Source organism: Odocoileus virginianus, chromosome 28 (genome assembly GCF_023699985.2).
Source record: "Odocoileus virginianus isolate 20LAN1187 ecotype Illinois chromosome 28, Ovbor_1.2, whole genome shotgun sequence".
Lineage (NCBI taxonomy): Eukaryota > Metazoa > Chordata > Mammalia > Artiodactyla > Cervidae > Odocoileus > Odocoileus virginianus.
In genome coordinates this window covers 465,088-486,614 of record NC_069701.1, presented here as the reverse complement: position 1 = coordinate 486,614, position 21,527 = coordinate 465,088, and the positions used below count along the sequence as shown (strand labels likewise).

The following is a 21,527-nucleotide window of genomic DNA, read 5'->3' as shown; positions in this document are numbered from 1 at the left end:
CTGGGGGACACAGGGTCTGGAATTCTCAAGGAGGAGGAAAGGACAAACATCTTTTTTTTCCCCTCTACATTCCTTAGTCTTAGTCACAGAACTGATGATTACACAACAAACAACTCAGTGTAAAGTCTGGACTAAGGATTATATAACAACAACGTATCCTGCTTGAGGGCAATTTCTCCTTCCTCTAATCCTGTTCTCTCAGAATGTAAATTATGGGAGTGGGTCTAGTGAGATCTTTACAACCTTGAGACACTCTTTTGATTTACTGTAATAACTAGTTAAAAAGTATATAACTCCCTTGCTCAGACTAGTGAGGGGGGCACTCTCCATCCCCCTTCTGGTGTCTTATGTCAGAAGCTTTCTCTGTGCCTTTTTATACTTTAATAAAACTCTGCTACATGAAAGCTCTTGAGTGATCAAGCCTGGTCCCTGGTCCCGAAGCTAAATCTTCCAAGATCACAAATCTGATATCGTTCACTGTAAGCTATCACTGCACTACAATAAAAGGTTTATTTTAATTAAAAGCAGTATAAATAGTGGACGCAGTAACTGTTCTCAAGGGCTGGAAAAGCTTACAGTGGGCACAGCTGATGGATGTGCAGACAGGCACATGTGCTGGAGATTCACGCCGTTCCTTATCAGAAGCTGAGCTGGGGAGAGACACACTGCCCATAATCACAAGGACATATCTTTCATTAAACTAGAAGCATCTGATCTTCCCTGGAAACTGGGCAGAAGAAACAAGCTGGATATATAAAGGCTGATGATGGAGAGAGGGTTTTCCTTCACCCAAGGGCCCTGCAGTTTCACTCCATCACATCAGCTCCTTGTGGTTCCATCTCCTAGCATTCTAGTCTGCCACCTCTTCTCTGCCCTCATTACAGACAGCTAGCCTTTCTGAACCCGATCCTCTCTCAGGCCTTGTCTCTGCATCCCTGAACTGAGCCAGACATGCTGATAACCTTCCTATCTCTCACTGTCTGGGCTCCTCAGCTGTGTGTGGTTTGATTTCAACTCGGAGCATGAAGTCCGGCGGGGACTCCACAAGACTGAGGTTCTCTTGCAGCAGTCCTCGCCCACCTGAACACCATGAAGTGAGAGAAGTGCACACACTTTCTGGGTTTCCAAGATCACAGTTTCAGACAGGACATTCTGTCCACAGAGCATGTACGTTTTGTCCCGCGTCCTACGCACCATTGACCGGGTGATACACCTGCCACATCCTCGATTTGGTGCCTTCCAGAAGCAGGAAGGGCTCTACTGAATTGTAAGTCACATTCTGGAAGCAAGAGCTTCAAATTAGTCTTCTGGTTATAACACAGGGGAGAATAATGGTGTTTTTCTGACTTGCTGAAAAATGTTTATGGTTAGAATCAATGTGATTAATTCCACTGTCATTTAAAACTCTGCCAGACCCCTGGCTCTGGCTGAGGGTTTTGCTTGTCTGCAGCTGACAGAAACCTCTTCCAGGCCTCTGAGTTCTCTGCAGGGCTAGGCTCACAAATAAAGGATCAGGGCTTTATTTTCAGGTTTTATTTAAGCCTTTAAAACATATTTTTTTTCACAGCTTGAAACATAACTTACAGTTTAACATGTTCAGTGGCTAAACCTCTATGGTTTACTATTTTCTTTTTTGGAAAATAGAACTCCCAGGCTCAAGAACTTTCCACAGGAATATTCAAACTGGGCGGAGCTTTCAAAGTGCAAAATAGAGACATGGAAAGCTGAAGGAACAACCTTTGATGAAGATTTGGGGCGGGGGAGAAAATTTAATTTATATCTGGATTGGTACCTCTCGCTGGGTATTCTTTTCCACTTCTCCTTTTATTAAGATTACCACCCCTGACTTCTGAGAAGCTGAGAGACAGAGTTCTGGAAAGCAGGTAAGGTGTCAAGAGGACAGAGGTTCTGGCAGCTAACTAGATTTAATCCGATTTCCTGCTGATGGGCTCTCTGTGCAAAAAAGGAACAGTCAAGTTATCCTTGATCCTTTCTGGCGTGTCTCATCCTGCTTCCTCATGGTGCTGGAGACCAGTACAAGAAACCCATTCTCCATGGTGGAGGTCGGGTTCCACTGGCTGCTGCATGGGGAAAGGGCACAGGTGTGTCTGTGTACACCTCTGTGACTGAGAGCTGGCCCGAGGTGACCCGTGTCTGTCATGCGCTTGGGCTACAAGCCAGTCATGCAGATTAGCTGCTCTCTGGCATTCTGAATCAAGTAATGCCTTTGGATAGATGATAGCTCCTGTAACCCCAAGAGATTCCTTCGTGTAACCCTGGAGACAGTGTGTAGGCAAAATTCTCATACTAATGTCTCCAGGCAACTTTCTGGAAGCGATGTGGACACTGGGGACTTGGAGGGAGGGAGAAGACAATGTTCTAGGTCTCCTTCGTGTGTGCATGGGTGAATCTGCAGCGAGGGCTGGGGACACAGGTAATAAGGTCAGATTCCACCAATAAATGGAGTGGTACCTTTGATTTGTAGCTAAGAATGTTGGAGAGGAAAAGGAGAACGGAAGATAAATTCAGGCCTGCTTTAGAGCTTGCTGAAAGGAGGCTGGCATGGAGAGATACAGGTACCCACGGTGGCCAGTGACTTCGGAGGCTAAGGACCAGGGCCAGCTGTGACCCATCCCCAGGGGCACCTGGGGCCCCGGTACTCCAGGGCGCTTGACTTTCTCCAGGACCCGCCATAGCGCTCGTTGCATCCTAGGCTCTGGAAGAGTCTTCACAGCTTCCTTTAATTGCTCGGAGTGCTCTGTGCTACTGTGGGCTTCCCTTGATACTCTGAGGGTGAGGTAGCTGAGGGCCAGGTGTTCCCCAGCCCGCTGGAAGCCAGCGAGGCCCTGGCGTGCCGGGAAGCCTGAGTGACTGAGGGGGCAGGTTCAAAGCCCATGCTGACTTTCCTGCCCATCCGGCGGCCGCAGCCTTCACACAGGTGGCATCCCCAGCTTGTCAGGGGGCTGCCCGCGTGGAGATGAGCTGCTCTCCTCACAGTGGCCTCCCCTGGGGCCTCAGGAGGGAAAGTCTAATTAACGCTGGAGCGAGAGAGGAAAAGAAAGGCAATTCTCTCCCTGTCCCTTGTTCCCAGTGGTGGTCCCCCAGAACAAATTTAGCTCTTCTCCCTAAAGCTCCAAGCCACAGGGAGGAGGCGGGTGCCCTCCCTGCTCTGAGAGGTGCTCACAGCAGTCCCCACGGGAGAAGCTGGAAGCGGCCACAGGCAGAGAAGACCAGGGCACAGAGAGCGTGTTACAGCACTGCACGCTTGGTCTGGAAACACTCCCGCCTCTGCTATGGGGCTTCCCGATGGCTCAGGAGGTAAAGGACCCACCCGCAAGGCAAGGAGCCACAGGAGACCTGGGTTCGACCCCTGGGTTGGGAAGACCCCCTGGAGGAGGAAATGGCAACCCTGTCCAGTGTCCTTGCCTGGAGAATCCCATGGGCAGAGGAGCATGGTGGGCTACAGTCCACGGGGTCACAGACTCAGACATGCCTGAGCACAGGGCACACAGGCATGGGGACCCCGCCACCGCCCCCCGCCCCGCCGGAGCAGAGTGCAGTGAGGAAGCAGATGGGGCACTGGGCCGCTGCGGCCCCACAGCTGGGCACAGCGCCGGCCCACAGCACTGCCCTCCTCCTCGCTGACATCCACGCCACTGGGACTGACGTGGTCCAATCCAGAGTCCAGCTCCAGGCAGTCAGCTTCGTCAGCATGCAGCAACAGGTGGCTAGGGCAGAACAAGAGGCTCGGGCGGGACTGGCCGCGTGTCTTCCTTTCATGGGAAAATCATGTCTTCCTCTTGAGGTAGGAATGTCACTGGGTCTGGCCTTGGCTAACACTCTATGTCCTGCAGCTCAATCTCCTCCGTTGTGCTTTCTGCAAAGCAAAAGACACATTGACTGTGAGTTGCCACTCAGCAGGGGTGCTTTCCTGGGGAGAAGAAGGTGATGGTCCCGGGGAATTACCTTTGAGCTTGTGTCTTCTCTTCCTTTGGAATTTATAGGCACACTTATTACAAACCCACATGAGGCTGATCAGCAGTGCGGCCACAGCAACGAGAAAAGCAAGGAAGACGGCGACAAAGTGCAGGTCTTCATAGAGGATCTCTACAGGGGTGGGGGGGAGGGTGTAGATAACGTCCCTGAATATCAAGTTGGCCTCCCACACACTCCAATTTTCTAGAGGCACCGGGGGCCCCGGGAGCGTCTCACCTGAGACGTGCAGCACGATGGTGCCAAACTGGCTGCTCCCCAGGCGCTCGGTCACCGTGATGATGTAGGAGCCGGAGTCCCGCACGCCCACGCTGAAGAGCTGGATGGAGCCATTGTCGAAGGTGCACACCCTGTCCTTGTGGCTCTGGGAGATGTTGGCCTGAGTCCCCGGCTTCCACTCCACGATCTTCTGCACTCCCCAGCTGGACGTGTACTTCCATTCGATGGTGGGGACCCCGTCGCAGGAGTAGTCCACCGAGAGCAGGATGTCCTCTTCCACCGTGGCATTGATGGCTGGCTGGGGAATGTACAGAGATACGCCCTGACCTGCAGGATGGAGCGCTAGAGGTGGGCCACTTACACGGCTCGCAGGGAAGTCAGCTTCATCCTGCATCCGTTCAAGGATTTACTGCGTGCCTGTTCCGTGTCAGGGCTGCCCAGGTGGCACTCGTGGTAAAGAACCCGCCTGCCAGTGCAGGAGACATAAGAGACGTGGGTTCGATCCCTGGATTGGGAAGATCCCCTGGAGGAGGGTATGGCAGCCCACTCTAGTATTCCTGCCTGGAGAGTCCCATGGACAGAGGAGCCTGGTGGGCTACATACAGTCCATAGGGTCACAAAGAGTTGGACACAGCTGAAGGGACTTAGCACACATTACATGTCAGGCTGTCTTCTGGGTTCTAGTGCTGACACCACAGAGGTGAATATTATGGACTGAATGTTTATAGTCCCCTTCCCCCCAGTTTCTACGTTGAAGCCCTTCCCCGCCCCACCCAGGTGGCTATATTTGGAAGTGGTGTCTCCAAGGAGGTAATTAGGGTTAAAAGAGGTCATAAGTGTGGGGCCCTGCTCCAGTAGGATTAGTGGTTTGGCTTTTTGGGGGTTTTTTTGCCATGCCACATGATATATGGAATCTCAGTCCCTCTACTAGGGATCAAACTCACACCCCCTATATTGAAAGTGTGGAATCTTAACCACTAGACCACCAGGAAAGTCCTCAGGGATTAGTGTCTTTGTAAGAACAGTCTCTCTCTCATATGGAGAAAGGACCATTTGAGGTCACGGTGAGAAGGCAGATGTCTGCAAGCCTGGAAGAGAGCTCTCCTTGGAAACCAAACCCTGCCAAAACCTGGATCCGAGACTTCATAGCCTCCAAACTGTGAAAATAAATCTGTGTTGCTTAAACTCCCCAGTCTGCCATATTTTGTTATGGCATCCCAAGCTAGAACACTGAACAAAACACAAGGTTATCACTGTTTCCTAGAGCTTCCACTGTATAAGGGAGACATACAAGAGTTAAATAAACACACAAGATCACTTTATAAATGCTTTAAAGATAATGAAACAGGTAGGTGGGGATGGAGGTGGTACACAACATTAGACAGGATGGCCAGAGAGAACCTCTCTGTAGAAATGAACTGTACCCAAAGGACAGAGAGGAAAAGGAGGCAATCATGTGAAGACATGTGTTTCAGGCAGAGAGGGCAACTGAAAGACTGAAGTGAGAGTGAACCGGCATGGCAGGGACAAAAGGGAGGTCAGAATGTAGAGCGCAGGGAGCTGGCGGGGGGGTCAGGAGGCGAGGCTGGAGGGCTGGGCAGGACTTGGGTCATGATGTGAGAGTCAGGGTGATGGGAAGCCATAAGAAGGCTGAGAAGAAAGGTGACGTTCTCCACTGAGCTTGAGAAAGCCCACCATGGAGAACGTCTGGGGGTGAGGGAGCCAGTGTGCAGGCAGGAAGAACAGTCAGGCAACTGCTGCAGCAGCTAAAACTGGAGACAGCCTTGGAGAGAGTGAGGGGGTCTGACTTAGGATGTGTATGGGAGCAGAGGACAGAACCTGCTGATTACATCTGTGGGGTGGGCGAGGCAAAGAGGCATCAAGCAGAGACGCCTGCGTGAGTGTGCAGATGAACAGCTGATCACTGGCTAGGATGGTACATGTCATGATACATTTATTAATTAGGCCCTGTGCTAACTGCTTCACACACAGCCGTGTCTTCAAAGCATCACATAACCCCCTGCAAGTCTATCCAGGCTGTAACAGGATTCACTAGCTGGTCCAAGTTCACCCTGCAAGGCTGAGATTCTCACAAAGGTTGCCAACTCCAAAGCTCAAATATTTAACCTCTATGCTCAAGTCAAAGGTCAGTGGTTGCCAGTGGAGGGCACAGAATGTGACAGACCTGTACCAGCCTCCTCTCCCCACAACCACACACACAGAGAACGGTCAGGTCTGGCCAGAGAGGGGGTAGGGCAGGATTCGGGCTTGGAGCCCATGCCTGGGTTTCCACCTCCACTTCCTTCCTATTTAACCCCTTTCCTTGTTGGGTGCCCAGTTGCCTCAGGGCTCCTGCTGTGTGGCTCCAGGTAATCACATCTGTTACTTTTCCAGACTTCTCATTCGTCCTCTCCTATCCCCAGAATATGGGCTTCCCCAACGGCTCAGTGGGTAAAGGATCTGCTTGCAATGCAGGAGACAGGAGATTCAGGTTCTATCCCTTGGTCCGGAAGATCACCTGGAGTAGGAAGTAGGAAACGGCAACCCATTGCAGTATTCTTACCTAGAGAATCCCATGGACAGAAGAGCCTGGTGGCTCATGGGGTCCGTGGGGTTGCAAAGAATTGGGCACGATCAAAGCAATTTAGTACATGCACACATATCCCCAGAATATCCTATTACCATTCCTCTCCTAAATCTTCGCTAAGTGGCTGGGGATAATCCAATAGGATCCACACTGAAAAACTGGGAGGTTTTTCATAGAAAGGTTGAAAGACAAGTATAATATCTATGCACCCTCTACTAAATTCACCAATTACTAACATTTTGCCACATTCGCTTTCTCTCTCTCTCAGGAAGGAAACAGAGGTTAAGTTTCAGGTCAGCCCTTGGAGGGTAGGAAGTAAGTGCTTTCTTCATCTCAGTATTCCCTGTACCCAGGATAAGGCCTGACACCCAGCAATTGGCCAATAAATGTTTGTGAATGAGTAAGTGAACAACTAATAATTATGTGAACAAGGAGGTGAGCCTTGTTAAAATGTTCTCATAGAAATGTTGCTGCTTGGGTGGTTTGGCTTCCCTGGTGGTCAGTGGTAAAGAATCTGTCTGCAATGCAGGAGACATGTATTTGATCTCTGGGTTGGGACGATCCCCTGGAGAAGGAAATGGCAACCGACTTCAGTATTCTTGCCTAGAGAATCCCATGGACAGAGAAGCCTGGTGGGCTACAGTCCAAGGGGTCACAAAAGACATGACTTAGCAACTAAACAACAGCAACAAACAAAAGCTTCTAAACACATAGAAGAAAAGTGAAGTGTGTTAGTCGCTCAGTCGTGTCCAACTCTTGCTGGCCCCATAGACTATAGCCTGCCAGGCTCCTCTCTCCATGAGATTCTCCAGGCAAGAATACTGGAGAGGGTTGACATTTCCTTCTCCAGGGAATATTCCGGACCCGGGGATCGAACTCAGATCTCTTACATTGCAGGCAGATTCTGTACCATATGAGCCACCTGGGAAACGCTTCAATAGGGACTTCAGGAACCTCCATTTTGAGCCTTTCAGTTACTTTGGCTCAAGAAACAGCAAAACCGAAAAACAAAAATAGTAAGTCCAAGATTTTCAGACGCTGACACAGGTGGAAACTGGCCAACTGGTCCTTGTTAGTTTCTGTATTTTTTTTTTTTTTTTTTTAAACAGCTCAGCTTTTTATTGAATGTGTTACTAAGGAGGTTTAGTCAAAAAGACCAAAGCCCATGTCATCATCAGACTCTTCAGATTCTTCTTTCTTTGCTTCTACTTTCTTCTCCTCAGCTGGGGCAGCAGTGGTGGCTGGGGCAGGACCTCCTGCTGGTGCAGCACCAGCTGCTGGGGCAGGTCCACCAGCCCCCACATTGCAGATGAGGCTCCCGATGTTGACATTGGCCAAAGCCTTTGCAAACAAACCTGGCCAGAAAGGCTCAACATTTACACCGGCTGCTTTAATGAGGGCATTGATCTTATCCTCCGTGACCGTCACCTCATCGTTGTGCAGAATGAGGTCAGAGTAGATGCAAGCGAGCTCCGAGACGGAGGCCATGGTGCGGGCGAGTGCTAGGTGGGGGCTGCCGAGCGCGGTGCTAGTCGCCGGATGAAGTGAGGGCCTCACCTCAAAACGGCCTTAGCTTCCTCAGAAGAACCGAGCACCTTAGCGGCAGCAGAGGAAAGAGAACCCTGTATTTTTTTTTTTGACCAGAGAAACCGCCTCCTAATCTGACAAATGAATCAGGCATTTAATTAGGTTTTAGGAACAAAGAGCTCCTCCTCTTCCTGATACACAGAATTAGGAATAAACTGTCTATGGCAAAGATTAATAGGAAAATTAATAGTTCTAAGTGTCTAAAGGCAAACTGTTTGTCAATTGTTTAAAAAGTTGAATTAATGAGTAACCACCCCTGCACCATATGCCCAAATCATTCCAGAACAAGTCCAGAGGAACTGAGTGGCCAGGCCAACATTCAGACCTGGCTCAAATGTTCTACTCAAGGAAGCTGATGCAGTAAATCAGATTTCACTTGTAAAATGGAGGCCAGGCAGCCTTGAACAAGAATGAATTTTGTGTGGACCAAGGAAGATATCTATGACATGATATTCAGTTAAAAAATAAATTTATAGGCCTTCCCTGATGGTTCAGTGGTTAGGGGACTTGGTTTCATCCCTTATCCGGGAACAGTCTGCATGCCTCAGGGCACCTGGGCCTGAGTACCACAGCTACGGAAGCCGCATGCTCTCGAGCCCATGCTCAGCAGCAAGAGAAGCCATAGCAGTGAGAAGCCCACGCACCACACCTCGAGAGAGCCCGTGCACAAAACTGAAGGCCCAGCACAGCCAAAAAAATGTTCTCTTATGCTATGATCTTATTTACATATGCGCAAATAAGTGCTGATATTTATATATTCTGTATAGAAAAATGTTGGAGTAATAGGTGCTATATTAATAGGGACTATGCACTAGAGATAGGATGACAACAGAAAATTAAAGTTATACATTTATATTATTTTTAATTTTCACACTAATTAAATTCATAATAAAATGTTTAAGAAATCTTTTAAAGTTCTCCTGATTAGACCCAACAATCTGGTGAGCAAAGTTTAAACGTTTACCTTGCTCTTCATATTTATTCAAATTCTATATGGAGAGAAGAAAAGAACCAAAGTCTACCGATTTCCAAGATAAATGCAGATGCTCCCTTTAAGGAAGAGGCTGTGAACTGAAGACATCAGCAGGACAGAAGCCACTGGACCCTGGACCAAGGGGCTCCCTGAAAACCTGGCGTCCCGAGCTGCTTACGCCCACCGTAGATCAGTCAGAGAAGCGCCACGCAGGCGCCACCAGCTATTGAACAGCAGGCTGGAGATTAGCACGCAGGATGGGCCCTTATTCCTTCTCCTACAAGTATAGCACCGGTGCTTCGCTGCCTTCAAAAACTGATTACTTAAGGAGGATATATTCCCTTAAATATATCCTCCTTGTGAGAAAGCCAAGCCAAATCACAATAAAGGATAATACTGTTTAGTATTTGGGCCACAGTTTTGGGAAACAAGAACATGAATTAATGGGGAGATACATACTACCGGTTATGGAGGATGTGCCTTAATCAGCACAGCTCATTTGCACCTCACTCATCTGGAAAGCCACCTGTCCAGCCAGTGTGATCACCAGGAGAGACCCAGGAAACAAGCATCATCGTCATGAGCCTCCTCATCAAGACCGTATGCAGCTAAGGGGCCTCCCCGGTGGCTCAGTGGTAAAGAATCCACCTGCCAATGCAGGACCCATGGGTGTGATCCCTGATCCAGGAACATCCCACACGCCTTGGAGCAACCAATCCGTGTGTCTGCTCCGGTGTCTGGGAGCCACAAGCACTGTGCCCGCGTGCCCTGGAGCCTGCGCTCCACAACAGAAGCCACTGCGATGGGAAGCCATGCAGTAGTGAAGACCCAGCACAACTAAAACTAACTGAATAAAAATAAAATTACATTTAAAAAAAGACTGTATGCAGCTAAACTATGAGTCAGAAAGCCAGGTCTCGTAGTCCTAACTTGGAAGGACTGAAGCAGGGTGGTGAAGTGATGAGTCCTGTCACGAAAGGGTCATTCCAGGTGTGGTGAGGTGTGGTGGAGACACCTGCCATGAGCGGGTCTACAGAGTTCACCCCGGGGACCTCCTAGCTGTGAGACCTGCAGACAGAGCCTTCACTGCTGAGAGCCTCGCTTCCTCTGCTGTGGAATGAGGACTGGAACACCTCCAGAGGAGGGCTGCAAGGATGAGGCAACACAGCATGGGCGAGGCCCAGCCGGACTCCGCACACGGAGCCTGCCCAGAGCCTGCAGCAGCCCCTCCCCTCCCCATCGGTGGGTCAATGGCCTTGGGTGACCAAGACTCCTGGTTTGCCCAGGGCTACAAGTTTTCCCAGGTTCAAGAGCTTCAGGGCTAAAATCAGGATGGTCATGGGCAAAACAGGACAGCCGGTCACCCTATCTGAGATTCGCGGAAACACTGAAGAATAATCCAGACAGACAGCCGCTGGTTCCCGAGGCGCTCACGGGGGCTCAACAGTGGGTACAGAGGCAGCCAGCTCTAGGTAGGCAGGCCAGAGCCACTCTGCCCTGTGCTCTCTTGGCCGTGCTGAGCTGCGGGGCGTGGGCCCCAGATGCGACGGTTCAGTACCTGTGGTGCCCTGGTTTCTCTAGCTGAAGCTGTGGGCTTAGCCGCCCTGCATCACGTGGGCTCTCAGTTCATGACCAGGGGTCAAATCCTCGTCCTGGCATTGGGAAGCAGGTTCGCAACCACTGGACCACCAGGTAAGTCCCAAGTCATTCTTTGGTAACCTCTGTCTCCCAGAGGCATCTCCATGGCTTAGCAATCTCATTGCATCTCCTTTTAAGTGATTAAGCCCAGCCCTGCACTCCCCATGCCCCCTCCACCGACGGGCACTGGCTTGTGGGTGTTGGCCTGGAGGAAAGATAACCATCATCCCCATTTTAAAGAGGAGGAAAGTCACTGAGGTTAGGTAATTTGTTCAATATCACAGTTTAAAACGTGTCAGAGCAGAGGTGGAAATCCAGGGTATTCTTCAACTGTCCCAGTAATAAGCCAGGATATTTGCAGGAGCTGGGAAGAGGCAAGACATCATTAAAGCTGAGACCTGAAGACTAAAATTTTGAAAGGGAGGAAGGGCAATCCCAGCTGAGAAAACAGCCCACCTAGAGGGGCATGATGGGTGCTTATGTTTGAGGCCTGGTGAATAAGAAGCAGGAATCTTGTCACAGGCTGGGATCAACTGCATGTGTTGTCCGCAGGCAGTGAGGCCCCAGGATGGTGTTCAAGAGGAAGTGTGTGCTCAGTTACTCAGTTGAGTCTGACTCTTCGCAGCCCCCTGGACTGTAGCCCACCAGGCTCCTCTGTCCATGGGATTCTCCAGGCAAGAATACTGGAGCGGGTTGCCACCTCCTCCTCCAGGGGATTTTTCCAACCCAGGAATTGAGTCTGCATCTCATGTCTTTTGCACTGGCAGGAAAATTCTTTACCACTAGTGCCATCTGCATGACATATCTAAACTGGGCTTCAGGAAGGGCAATCTGGCTGCAGAATCCACGATCTTATCATCTATGCACCTCATCTGCACTGCCCTGGGCCCACCACATGTTCCTGTCCTATGCACCTTCAGGAGAACTCGTGGCTGGAGCCCAGTTGGGAGCACCCTGCAATGCTGAGTGTGGATAGACCTGGACCCGCCTCTGACCAGGACTGGGGAGACAGCAGTGGGGGTGGGGCAGGAAGTGCATACAGGCAGGGCAGAGCTGCCTTGGACAGACCTCTGCTGGGATAACTCATCTCCAGTTCATTTCAGAAATACTAGTGCCCAGCACAGGGCCTGGCACTTCATAGGTGCTCACAATATACTCGTAGGAAAGAACAAATAAAGCATAAATAAACACACATGCCCTGCTGCTTGAACTGCTGCCCATTTGGAAAGATCAGGAGAGTGTGGGGTTGGACCTGTGCTAAGGAGGTAACAGTTCTGATTGAGGGGAGATCCTGACAAGACTCCTTTCCCCACTAAAGTCAAATAGCTAAGACGAGAAATAGCACAATTTTAAGTTGGAATTAAAATATGCACGTCCCCTTCATTCTTGAAACAAGCAAGCCTGGAGTTTAAGAAACATAGTTTCATAAGGGGCCAACACAGCAACCCCAAATGCTGGCTTTCTGGTTTAGATGCCATGAATGGCGTTAATGATTGACATCCACACATAATTTATAGGGTACCTATCCCTCCTGTTAGCTCAGGTAGTAATTCCCCAGCTTGGTGCCTGATTACTCAGAGACCAAAGCTCAGGTCCTCCCTGAGGGAGCTCCTCCCATCGCCTTGACATGGCTATATAATGGCCTTGGGAAGTCACCCAGATGTCAGCCAAGCTCAAACAAAATAGATGCAAGCTGAGATCAAGGCTGGCAGGCTGCTTTCCTTCAGGTTCCTGTATTTGTGCCCCAACCAGAAAAATCACTCTAAAACAGCAAGAGCCACCATTTCTAGTGGCAACACTCATTAAGTACTACCTGTCATATACATTTATCACCGTCCAGTGAAACCTCGGCTGGGAAAGCTGATTGACTTGGCTGCTATCAGACTAGGAACAGTGAGAAAGTTTGATAACATTATGTTGTCAGGAGTGTGTAGAAGTTATACCGAATCACTACTGTGGTGATTATAAGTGGGTGTGACCTGCTTGAAGGGCAATATGGTGAAACCTATAGAAATATTAAACAGTATATACCTTTTGACCCAGAAATTCTATTTCTAGGAACTTATCCTACAAGAGGTAAGAGCACAGAGATGCAAAGATACTAGTGTAGATATTGTCACTGAAGCATAGTACAGTCAATTGCAGTAGCAAAAGACTGGTGACAACGTATGTGTTAGCTGGTAAGGAACCAGTAGAGGAAAAATGTTTCCTACCCCACAAAGGATGCTTCTGACACTTACTACCGGAAGTTAGTGCAGATCCCACAGGTTAAGGGCTCGGTCTCACGACTGTTCCCTACTTCAGACACCAATCACAAGTCCAGGCTTCCTGACTTCTGACCAACTGGGTATAAACTGGAGGTTTCCACAGTTCCTCAGGTTTGATAATTTGCTAGAACGTCTCACAGAACTCAGGAAAGCACTTTACTTACTATGAGCACTTCATCATAAAGGATACAGCTCAGGAACAGCCACACGGAAACGATGCCTCAGGGCAAGGTACGTAGGAGGGAACTGGAGCTCTCATATGTACTCTCTGGCCTCACCACTCTCCCGGCACCTACATCTGTTCACCAGCACAGAAGCGTTCTCTTCCAACTAACTCACTCAGCTGGTGTTTCAGGGGGAGGCCCCACGACATGCTTCTCTGGGGGCTCAGCCAGTACAGCGTCTGCCTACAGTGCAGGAGAACTGGGTTTGATCCCTGGGTCGGGAAGATCCTCTGGAGAAGGAAACGGCAACCCACTCCAGTATTCTTGCCTGGAAAGTCCCATGAACTAAGAGCGTGATCGGCTACAGTCCCTGGGGTCACAAAGAGTCAGACACGACTGACCGACTTCTGCTTTCACTTTGACGTAAGCATGATTAAATCATTGGCCATTAGTGATTAACTTAATCCCCAGCATTTCTTCCTTCAGGGGTAGAGGCTAAAAGTTCAGATTTTCCTTTTTTTTAAAAAGTCATTACTTATGGCTGAGCTGGGTTTTTGTTGCTGCGCGGGCCTTTCTCTAGCTGTGGCAAGCGGGGGGCTACTCTCTAGTTGTGGAAAGCAGGCGTCTCACTGTGGTGGCTTCTGCTGTGGAGCTTGGGCTCTAGGCACACAGGCTTTAGTAGCGGTAGCACATGGGCTTCGAGGTTGCAGCTCCCAGGCCCTGGAGCACAGGTTCAGCAGTGGTGGCACACGGGTTTACTTGCTCTGTAGCATGTGGGATCTTTCCGAATCATGGGCTGAACCCCTGTCTCCTGCATTGGCAGATGGCTTCTTTACCGTTGAGCCACCAGGGACGCCTTGAAAGTTCCAACTTTCTAATCCCTGCCAATGAGCCCTCATCTTCCAAGAGTCACATCATTAACAAACAAACAAAAAAGCATTCATGACTCTAGAGAATCCACGGGTCTTAGAAGCTTATATGTCAGGAACCAGAGAATAGACCAAATATGGTAACAAAAATGGTCCTGAGACTTCCCTGTTGGCCCAGTGGTTAAGACGCTGCACTTCCACTGCAGGGGGCCATGGGTCTGATGCCTGGTCATGGAAGTAAGATCCTGCATGCCATTTGGTACAGCAAAAAGAAAAAAAGAAGTTCCTGTCACTGATCTCACCCAGGAAATTACTAGATGTTCAGGAATCAGGAGCAGAAAACAAATACGTATTTCTTCTTATGTCACAACTGATTAAGTAAATCATCAATATGCATACTTTGGAATATTACACCACCACTTTAAAAATGAGATAGATCTGTAAGCATTGGCATTAGATGATCTCAAAAATAATGAAAAAGCACCGAGCAGAACAGTGTGTACAAATGGTTCTATTTGAGTAAACCAATGATATGTATATATGCACATGTGCACACACACAGATATGCACATTTATCCATAACATGCACAAAATATCCCCCAAGGGTATTCTAAAAATCAGGTGTCTTTGGTTGTCCTCAGGGAAAGGACTGGAATGGGAGAAAACTTTGCATTTCACTTTATATCCTTTTGAACAGTTAGAGAATATTTTGGTGAGTATATGTATTATTTAAATAAAAACAATAAACAAACTGCATGCCAAGATTGGGTCAGAGTCCCAGATTTTTCACATTTGAAAATGTTAGCAATTCACATTTATATTAGTACAATTCACAAAGTACTTCACAAGCATTATCTGAACCTGTGAGGCAGGCAGGGGATTAGGGTAAAGGATCCATGCTTTTTCCTTCACAGGTACTTGCTTATTTGATCACTAAATATATGCACTCAACACAGGAGCACCTAAATATAAAGCAAATATGAACAGACATAAATGGATAAACTGACAGTACCACAATATAGTAGGGTGCTTTAAAACCCTACTACAGCAATAGACAGATCATCCAGACAGAAAATCAATAAGGAAACACTGACCTTAAATGACACATTATATCAGAGGGACTTAATAGATATATAAATAATATTCCACCTCAAGGCAGCAGAATACACTGCTGTGTATTTTTAAGTGCACACAGAACATTCTCCAGGATAGATCACATGCTAGGCCACAAAATAAGTCTCAGGTAATTTAAGAAAAGTGAAATCCTATCAAGTATCTTTTCTGGTACAACGCTATGACACTAGAAATCAACAACATGTGAAAAACACTGCAAATATCACAAACACATGAAAGGCTAAACAATGCACTACTAAACAACCAATGGTTCACTAAAGAAATCAAAGAAATAAAAACCTGAAAACCAAAACAACAACAACAACAACAACATATGATCCATATTCTATGGGTTGCAGCAAAGGTAGTTCTTTTTTTTTTAACAGCTCAAAGGCAGTTCAAAGAGGGAAGTTTATAGGGATACAAACTTACCTCAGGAAACAGAAAAAAAAATCTCAAATCAACAACCTAACCTTGTACCAAAAGGAATTAGAAAAAGAATAACAACCCTCTCCCAAATTAGAAGGAAAAAAAATCAAAGAACAGAGCAGAAATAGAGACTAAAAAAACAATAGAAAAAAAAAACAATGAAACTAAGAGCTGGTTCTTTAAAAAGACAAACAAAAAAATTGATAAACCATTAGATAGAGTCATCAAGAAATAGAGAGAGGGCCCAAATCAATAAAGTCAAAAATGAAAAAGAAATTACAACTGATACTACAGAAATATAAAGGCTCATAAAGAGATTACTACTAACAACTATATACCAACAAAATGGATAATCTGGAAGAAATGAACAAATTCTTAGAAACATACAATCAAGACTGAGACAAGAAGAAATAGAAAATATAAACAGAGCAATTAGCAGAAAGGAAGCTGAATTACTAATTTAAAAAACTCTCAACAAACAGAAGTCCAGAACCATATAATTTCATAGGTGAATTCTACCAAACATTTAAAGAAGAATTAACATCTAGCCTTCTGACACTATTCTAAAAAACTGCAAATGAACAAACTCTTCTGAATTTATTCTACTAGGCAAGCACCACCATGATATCAAAGCCAGACAAAGATACCACAAAAAAAGGAAACAGTCCAATATCACTGATGAAGAACACAGATGCAAAATTCCTCAAAAAAAAAATACTAGCAAACCAAATCCAACAATACATTAAAACAATCATACACCATGATCAACTGTGATTTATCCCAGGGATATAAGAACAGTTCAACATTAGAAAATCAGTATATGTCACATTAATAAATTGAAGAATAAAATATGATCATCTCAATAGATGCAGAAAAAGCTTTGACAAAAGTCAACATTCACTTATTATAAAAACTCTCTAGAAAGTGGGCATAGAGGGAACAAACCTGAACATAAAAAAGTCATACATACATAAAAAAGGTCATACGTTGACAAACCCACAAATAAAATCATACTCGATGAAAAATTGAAAGCATTTCCTCTAAGATAAGGAATAGGACAAGGATGTCCACTCTTTCCACTTTTATTCAATATACTATTGTAAGTCCTGTGACAGCAATCAGAGAAAAAAGGAAATAAAAGGAATCCAAATTGGAAAGGATGAAGTAGAACTGTGACTCTTTGCAAAAGATGTGATACTATACACAGAAAATCCTAAAGATGCCACCAAGAAAACTATAGAGCTCATTAATGAATCCGATAAGACTGCACATACAAAACTAATACACAGAAATCTGTTGCAATTCTATACACTAACAACAACCTATCAGAGAAAAATTAAGGAAACAATCCTATCAAATATCTTTTGATATATATCATAAGATGGACTGAAAGAGCTAATATTGTGAAAATGTCCATACTATCCAAAGCAATCTACATATTCGATGCAATCCCTATCAAAACAATGGCAATTTTCCCAGAAATATAACAAATAATTTTAAAATTGGTTCAGATCAGTTCAGTTCAGTTCAATTCAGTCGCTCAGTTGTGTCTGACTCTTTGCGACCCCATGGACTGCAGTACACCAGGCTTCCCTGTCCATCACCAACTCCCACAGTTTACTCAAACTCATGCCCACCGAGTCGGTGATGCCATCCAACCATCTCATCCTCTGTCATCCCCTTCTCCTCCCGCCTTCAATCTTTCCCAGCATCAGGGTCTCTTCAAATGAACCAGTTCTTCACATCAGGTGGCCAAAGTATTGGAGTTTCAGATTCAACATCAGTCCTTCCAATGAATATTCAGGAGTGATTTCCTTTAGGATAGACTGGTTGGATCTCCCTGCAGTCCAAAGGACTCTCAAGAGATTTCTCCAACACCACAGCTCAAAAGCATCAATTTGTATGGAAACTCAAAAGACCCTGAAAAGCCAAAGCAATCTCGAGAAAGAGGACCAAAACTGGAAGTATCATGCACCCTGATTTTAAAGTATACTACAAAAAATAAATAAATAAATAAAGTATACTACAAAGATACAGTAATCAAAGCAGTGTAGTACTGGCACAAAAATAGACACAAAGATTAACGGAACAGCATCGAGAGCTCAGAAATAAACCCATGCACCTATGGTCAATGAACAAAAGGCAGTCTCTTAAGTAAATGGTGCTGAAAAAACTGGACAGATACATGTGAAAGAATGAAATTAGAACATTTTCTCACACCATACACAAAAATAAGCTCAAAATGGATTAAACGCCTAAAGGTAAGACCTGAAACTATAAAACTTCTGGAAGAAAACATAGAACACTCTGACATAAATTGTAGCAACATTTTTTTAATCTAAGGTAAAGTAAATAAAAATAAACAAATAGGCTCTAATAAAACTTAAAAACTTTTGCACAGCAAAGAAAACCATTGACAAAGTAAAAGGACAACCTACTGAATGGGAGAAAATATTTGCAAATGATATAACTAATGAGGGGCTAATATTCAAAATGTATGAACAGTTCATACAACTCACTGTAAAAGAAAACCCAAAGAATCCAATTAAAAAGTATACAGAAGACTTGAATAGACATTTTTTCAGTGAAGACAGGCAGATGGCTAACAGGCCCATGAAAATCAGATGCTCAACATGGCTAATCAAGGAAATGCAAATCAGAACCAAAATGAGCTACCACCTCACACCTGTCAAATGGCCCTCATCAAAAACTATAAATAAATATTGGTGAGATGTGGAGAGAAGGGAACCCTTGTACAGTGTTGGTGGGAATGTCAACTGGTACAGCCATTATGGAAAACAGCATGGAGGCTCCTCAAAAAACTAAAAATAGAATCACTATATGAACCAGCAATTCCACTCCTGAGTATGCATCCAAAAAAAAAAACAATAACACTAATTTGAAAAGATATGTGTGTCCCCATGTTCACTGAAGCATTATGTGCAATATGGAAGCAAACTAAGTATCTATCAACAGATGAATGGATAAAGAAGATGTGGTATAAACAGTTTATATTGAAAATTGCTCAGCCTTGAAAAAGAATGAAATTTTGCCGTTTGTGACAACATGGATGAACTTGGAAAGTATTGTGCTTAGTGAAATAAGTAAGACAGAGAAAGACAAATACTGTATATTATCACTTATATATGGACTCTAAAAACTTAAACTAGTTAATATAACCAAACAGAAATAGACTCACAGATATTAGAGAATAAACTAGAGGTTATTGTGGGAAGAAGAAAGTGGGAAGAGGCAAGACAGGGGTAGGGGAGATACAACTACTACTATTATAAATAAGCTACAAGGATATATTGTATGGCACAGGGAATACAGCCAATATTTTAAACTGTAATTGGAATATAATCTATAAAATTTTGAATCATAATACCTGAAACTAATCAACTACACCTCAATTTAAAAGATAGTCTGTGATCAGAATGTTTTAGAGCAGAATTTTATTAAACCAGCAGTATATTTATTCATTAAAAAGAAAAAAGAAAAAGAAGAGGCATGCCATGTGTCCAAATTTCTGCCGAGTAGAAGATCAGAGCTGGGACTGGAGCCCAGCCCTCCCTTCACTGCTCCACAGCTTACTCTAATAAGATCAGGCACTTGGGCTACGGAGGTGGAGGTTTTCACTCTCTCATTTTCCAACATAGCACATCACTCAGTACTGGTACAGAATTGGGAGGCAGATGTGACGAGAAGCAGGAGTCCAGGCCTGGGCTTTCTGAGACAGGAGCTACATGTCACAGTACCTACTGAGCACTTGAAATTAGCCAGTCTGAAATGAGATGTGCTCTAAATGTTAAATGCACACCAGATTTGGGAGACTTTGAAGATTCTGTTTAATGTATTAAGAAATGTTAAAGGAAATGAAAAAGAGCTCATTAATGATTTTTATATTGATTATATGTTGAAATAATATTTTAGACATATTAGGTAAAACAAAATATATTGTTAAAATGAACTGTGCCTGTTTCTTATTTTTTTCTTTCTTTTTTAAGGTAACCACCAGAAAATTTAGAATGGCATATGTGCCTTGTGTGTGTGCGGCTCACATTATAATTTTTTTGGATACTAGTTTAGACCATCACTCCTCCACCCTCTCCAGAAAAATCCTATACCTTTGAGTTTGGTCCACCCTCATCAATGTGAGTGCTCTGTTCCCCCAGACTTTCCTCTTCATTCTTCCAACAGGTAGAAACCTGCTGCGAAGTCCGGCATCAGCCCCCATGCCTCCAGCACCCTCATCTACAAGAACCTCCTCCCTCTCCTCGGCCAAGATTCTTCAAACTCTAGCGGCCTCTCTTCATCACTTGTGCCTGGCAAAACCCCCACCCTGGATCAACCGTTCTTCACTTCCTCTCTGCCCAGACTGAGGCCTGAGCAGTCGACACAGTGGACAGTGTCCACAGCAGACAGTCTCCAGGGCAACTGAGCACAGTGTACCCTCGAGACGGCCCTCCAGACTGCCTTACTGCACTTCTCATGTAAATTCACGCCTCCTTTCTCTATGATTATTATGAGCAGTTTCCCCCAATCTCTCCAGACCTCCAAATTCCTCCTCATTCCCAGCAGATAACCTTGTCCATCTGGGACACTGCAGAGCACCCTTTCATGCTTGAAATGCCCTGTGGCTTCTGGGCCACTGTATTCACCCGGGGCTCTTCTCAGTTCCATCTTGATTGCAGAGTGGAAATGCCGCCCTTCTCTCCAGATGCCCAGAAGGCACACCTGCCTGTGGGGGCAGAGGGTGGCAGAGGAGTGCAAGAGGCTGGCTGGGGAAGCCCCGGAATCTGAAGACCCCAGTCTTGTTTTGGCTGCATCAGGCCCTATCTGGGCCACTGTGCAAATCCCCTCCCTCTCTGAGCATCCTTTCCTCATTTGTAACTAAGGATCATCACGGCTTGGCTTCAGTGCTTCATTCTTTTAAAAAGCCCAGACACATGAGGGAGCTTGAGCACCAGGAACAATCCCAAGGACGCAGGGGAGCTCCCTTCTGTGATTTTTCATCCAGACTTAATCAAGTCTCCTCTCATTCAACAAGCATTTGGGAAGGAAGTGAAGGGGTCTAACACTGATGGAACACCAACCCAGAGTCACACACGCCACACCCAAGTCCACCATTCGCTACTTGGCTAATCAACTACTGTGCACCCGAACAGTGCCACCCAACCTCTTCTCAGAGCCCCGCAGAGAGGGCCTGCAAACCCACTTCCCCTGTCACAGGACGCTGAACCCAGGTGAACCACCTGATCTAATCTAGTTATTATCAATCTGTGAATATTAGGCCATTTGGGGAAGCTTTTAAAAAGCCTACCTTGGACTTAGGAGTTCAGAATTTTTAGGGTTGAGACCAAAGCCTCTGTGCTTTTTAAAAGTCACTATGTGATCCCAGAGTGCAGCCAAAACTGAAAACCACTGAGCGAATCCACACTAAAGGCTTAGCAGCTGAAGTGCAGACCCACTTCCTACGGGCATTAACAATGCCTAAACCAAAAGAATGAAGGGCCATTGTGTGAAAAGGAATGCTTGAGACCCCGTGACAGTCTCAGCAAGATTTCTGGGGGAAATGGACTCTTTCTGGCATCAGTCAAATTTGATTGTGTCCAGTCCTATTTCTAGAGATGCCTGGGGTTAGGAAGGAAGAACAGGTGAGCTAAGCAACTCTGTAAAGCAAAGGTT

At 46.0% G+C, this 21,527-nt stretch overlaps 1 protein-coding gene and 1 pseudogene across 4 annotated transcripts in view; both read right to left on the bottom strand.

The window, feature by feature from the left end:
* Positions 1-1,518: 1,518 nt before the first annotated feature.
* Positions 1,519-21,527, bottom strand: part of VSTM5 (V-set and transmembrane domain containing 5) — a 30,422-nt gene continuing 10,413 nt past the window's right edge. For 2 of the 4 annotated variants that reach the window (XM_020869618.2, XM_070457117.1), the window contains 3 exons: positions 4,213-4,539; positions 3,967-4,107; positions 1,519-3,877 (listed from right to left, as the gene is read on the bottom strand). In XM_020869618.2, coding sequence (XP_020725277.1) covers positions 3,834-3,877; positions 3,967-4,107; positions 4,213-4,539 — 512 coding nt within the window. In that variant the 3' untranslated portion in view covers positions 1,519-3,833. Of the gene's footprint in view, positions 3,878-3,966; positions 4,108-4,212; positions 6,731-21,527 lie in introns of all 4 variants that reach the window. The other 2 variants (XM_070457115.1, XM_070457116.1) reach the window with 2 other exon arrangements.
* LOC110136040 (large ribosomal subunit protein P1 pseudogene) lies at positions 7,915-8,302 on the bottom strand (annotated as a pseudogene).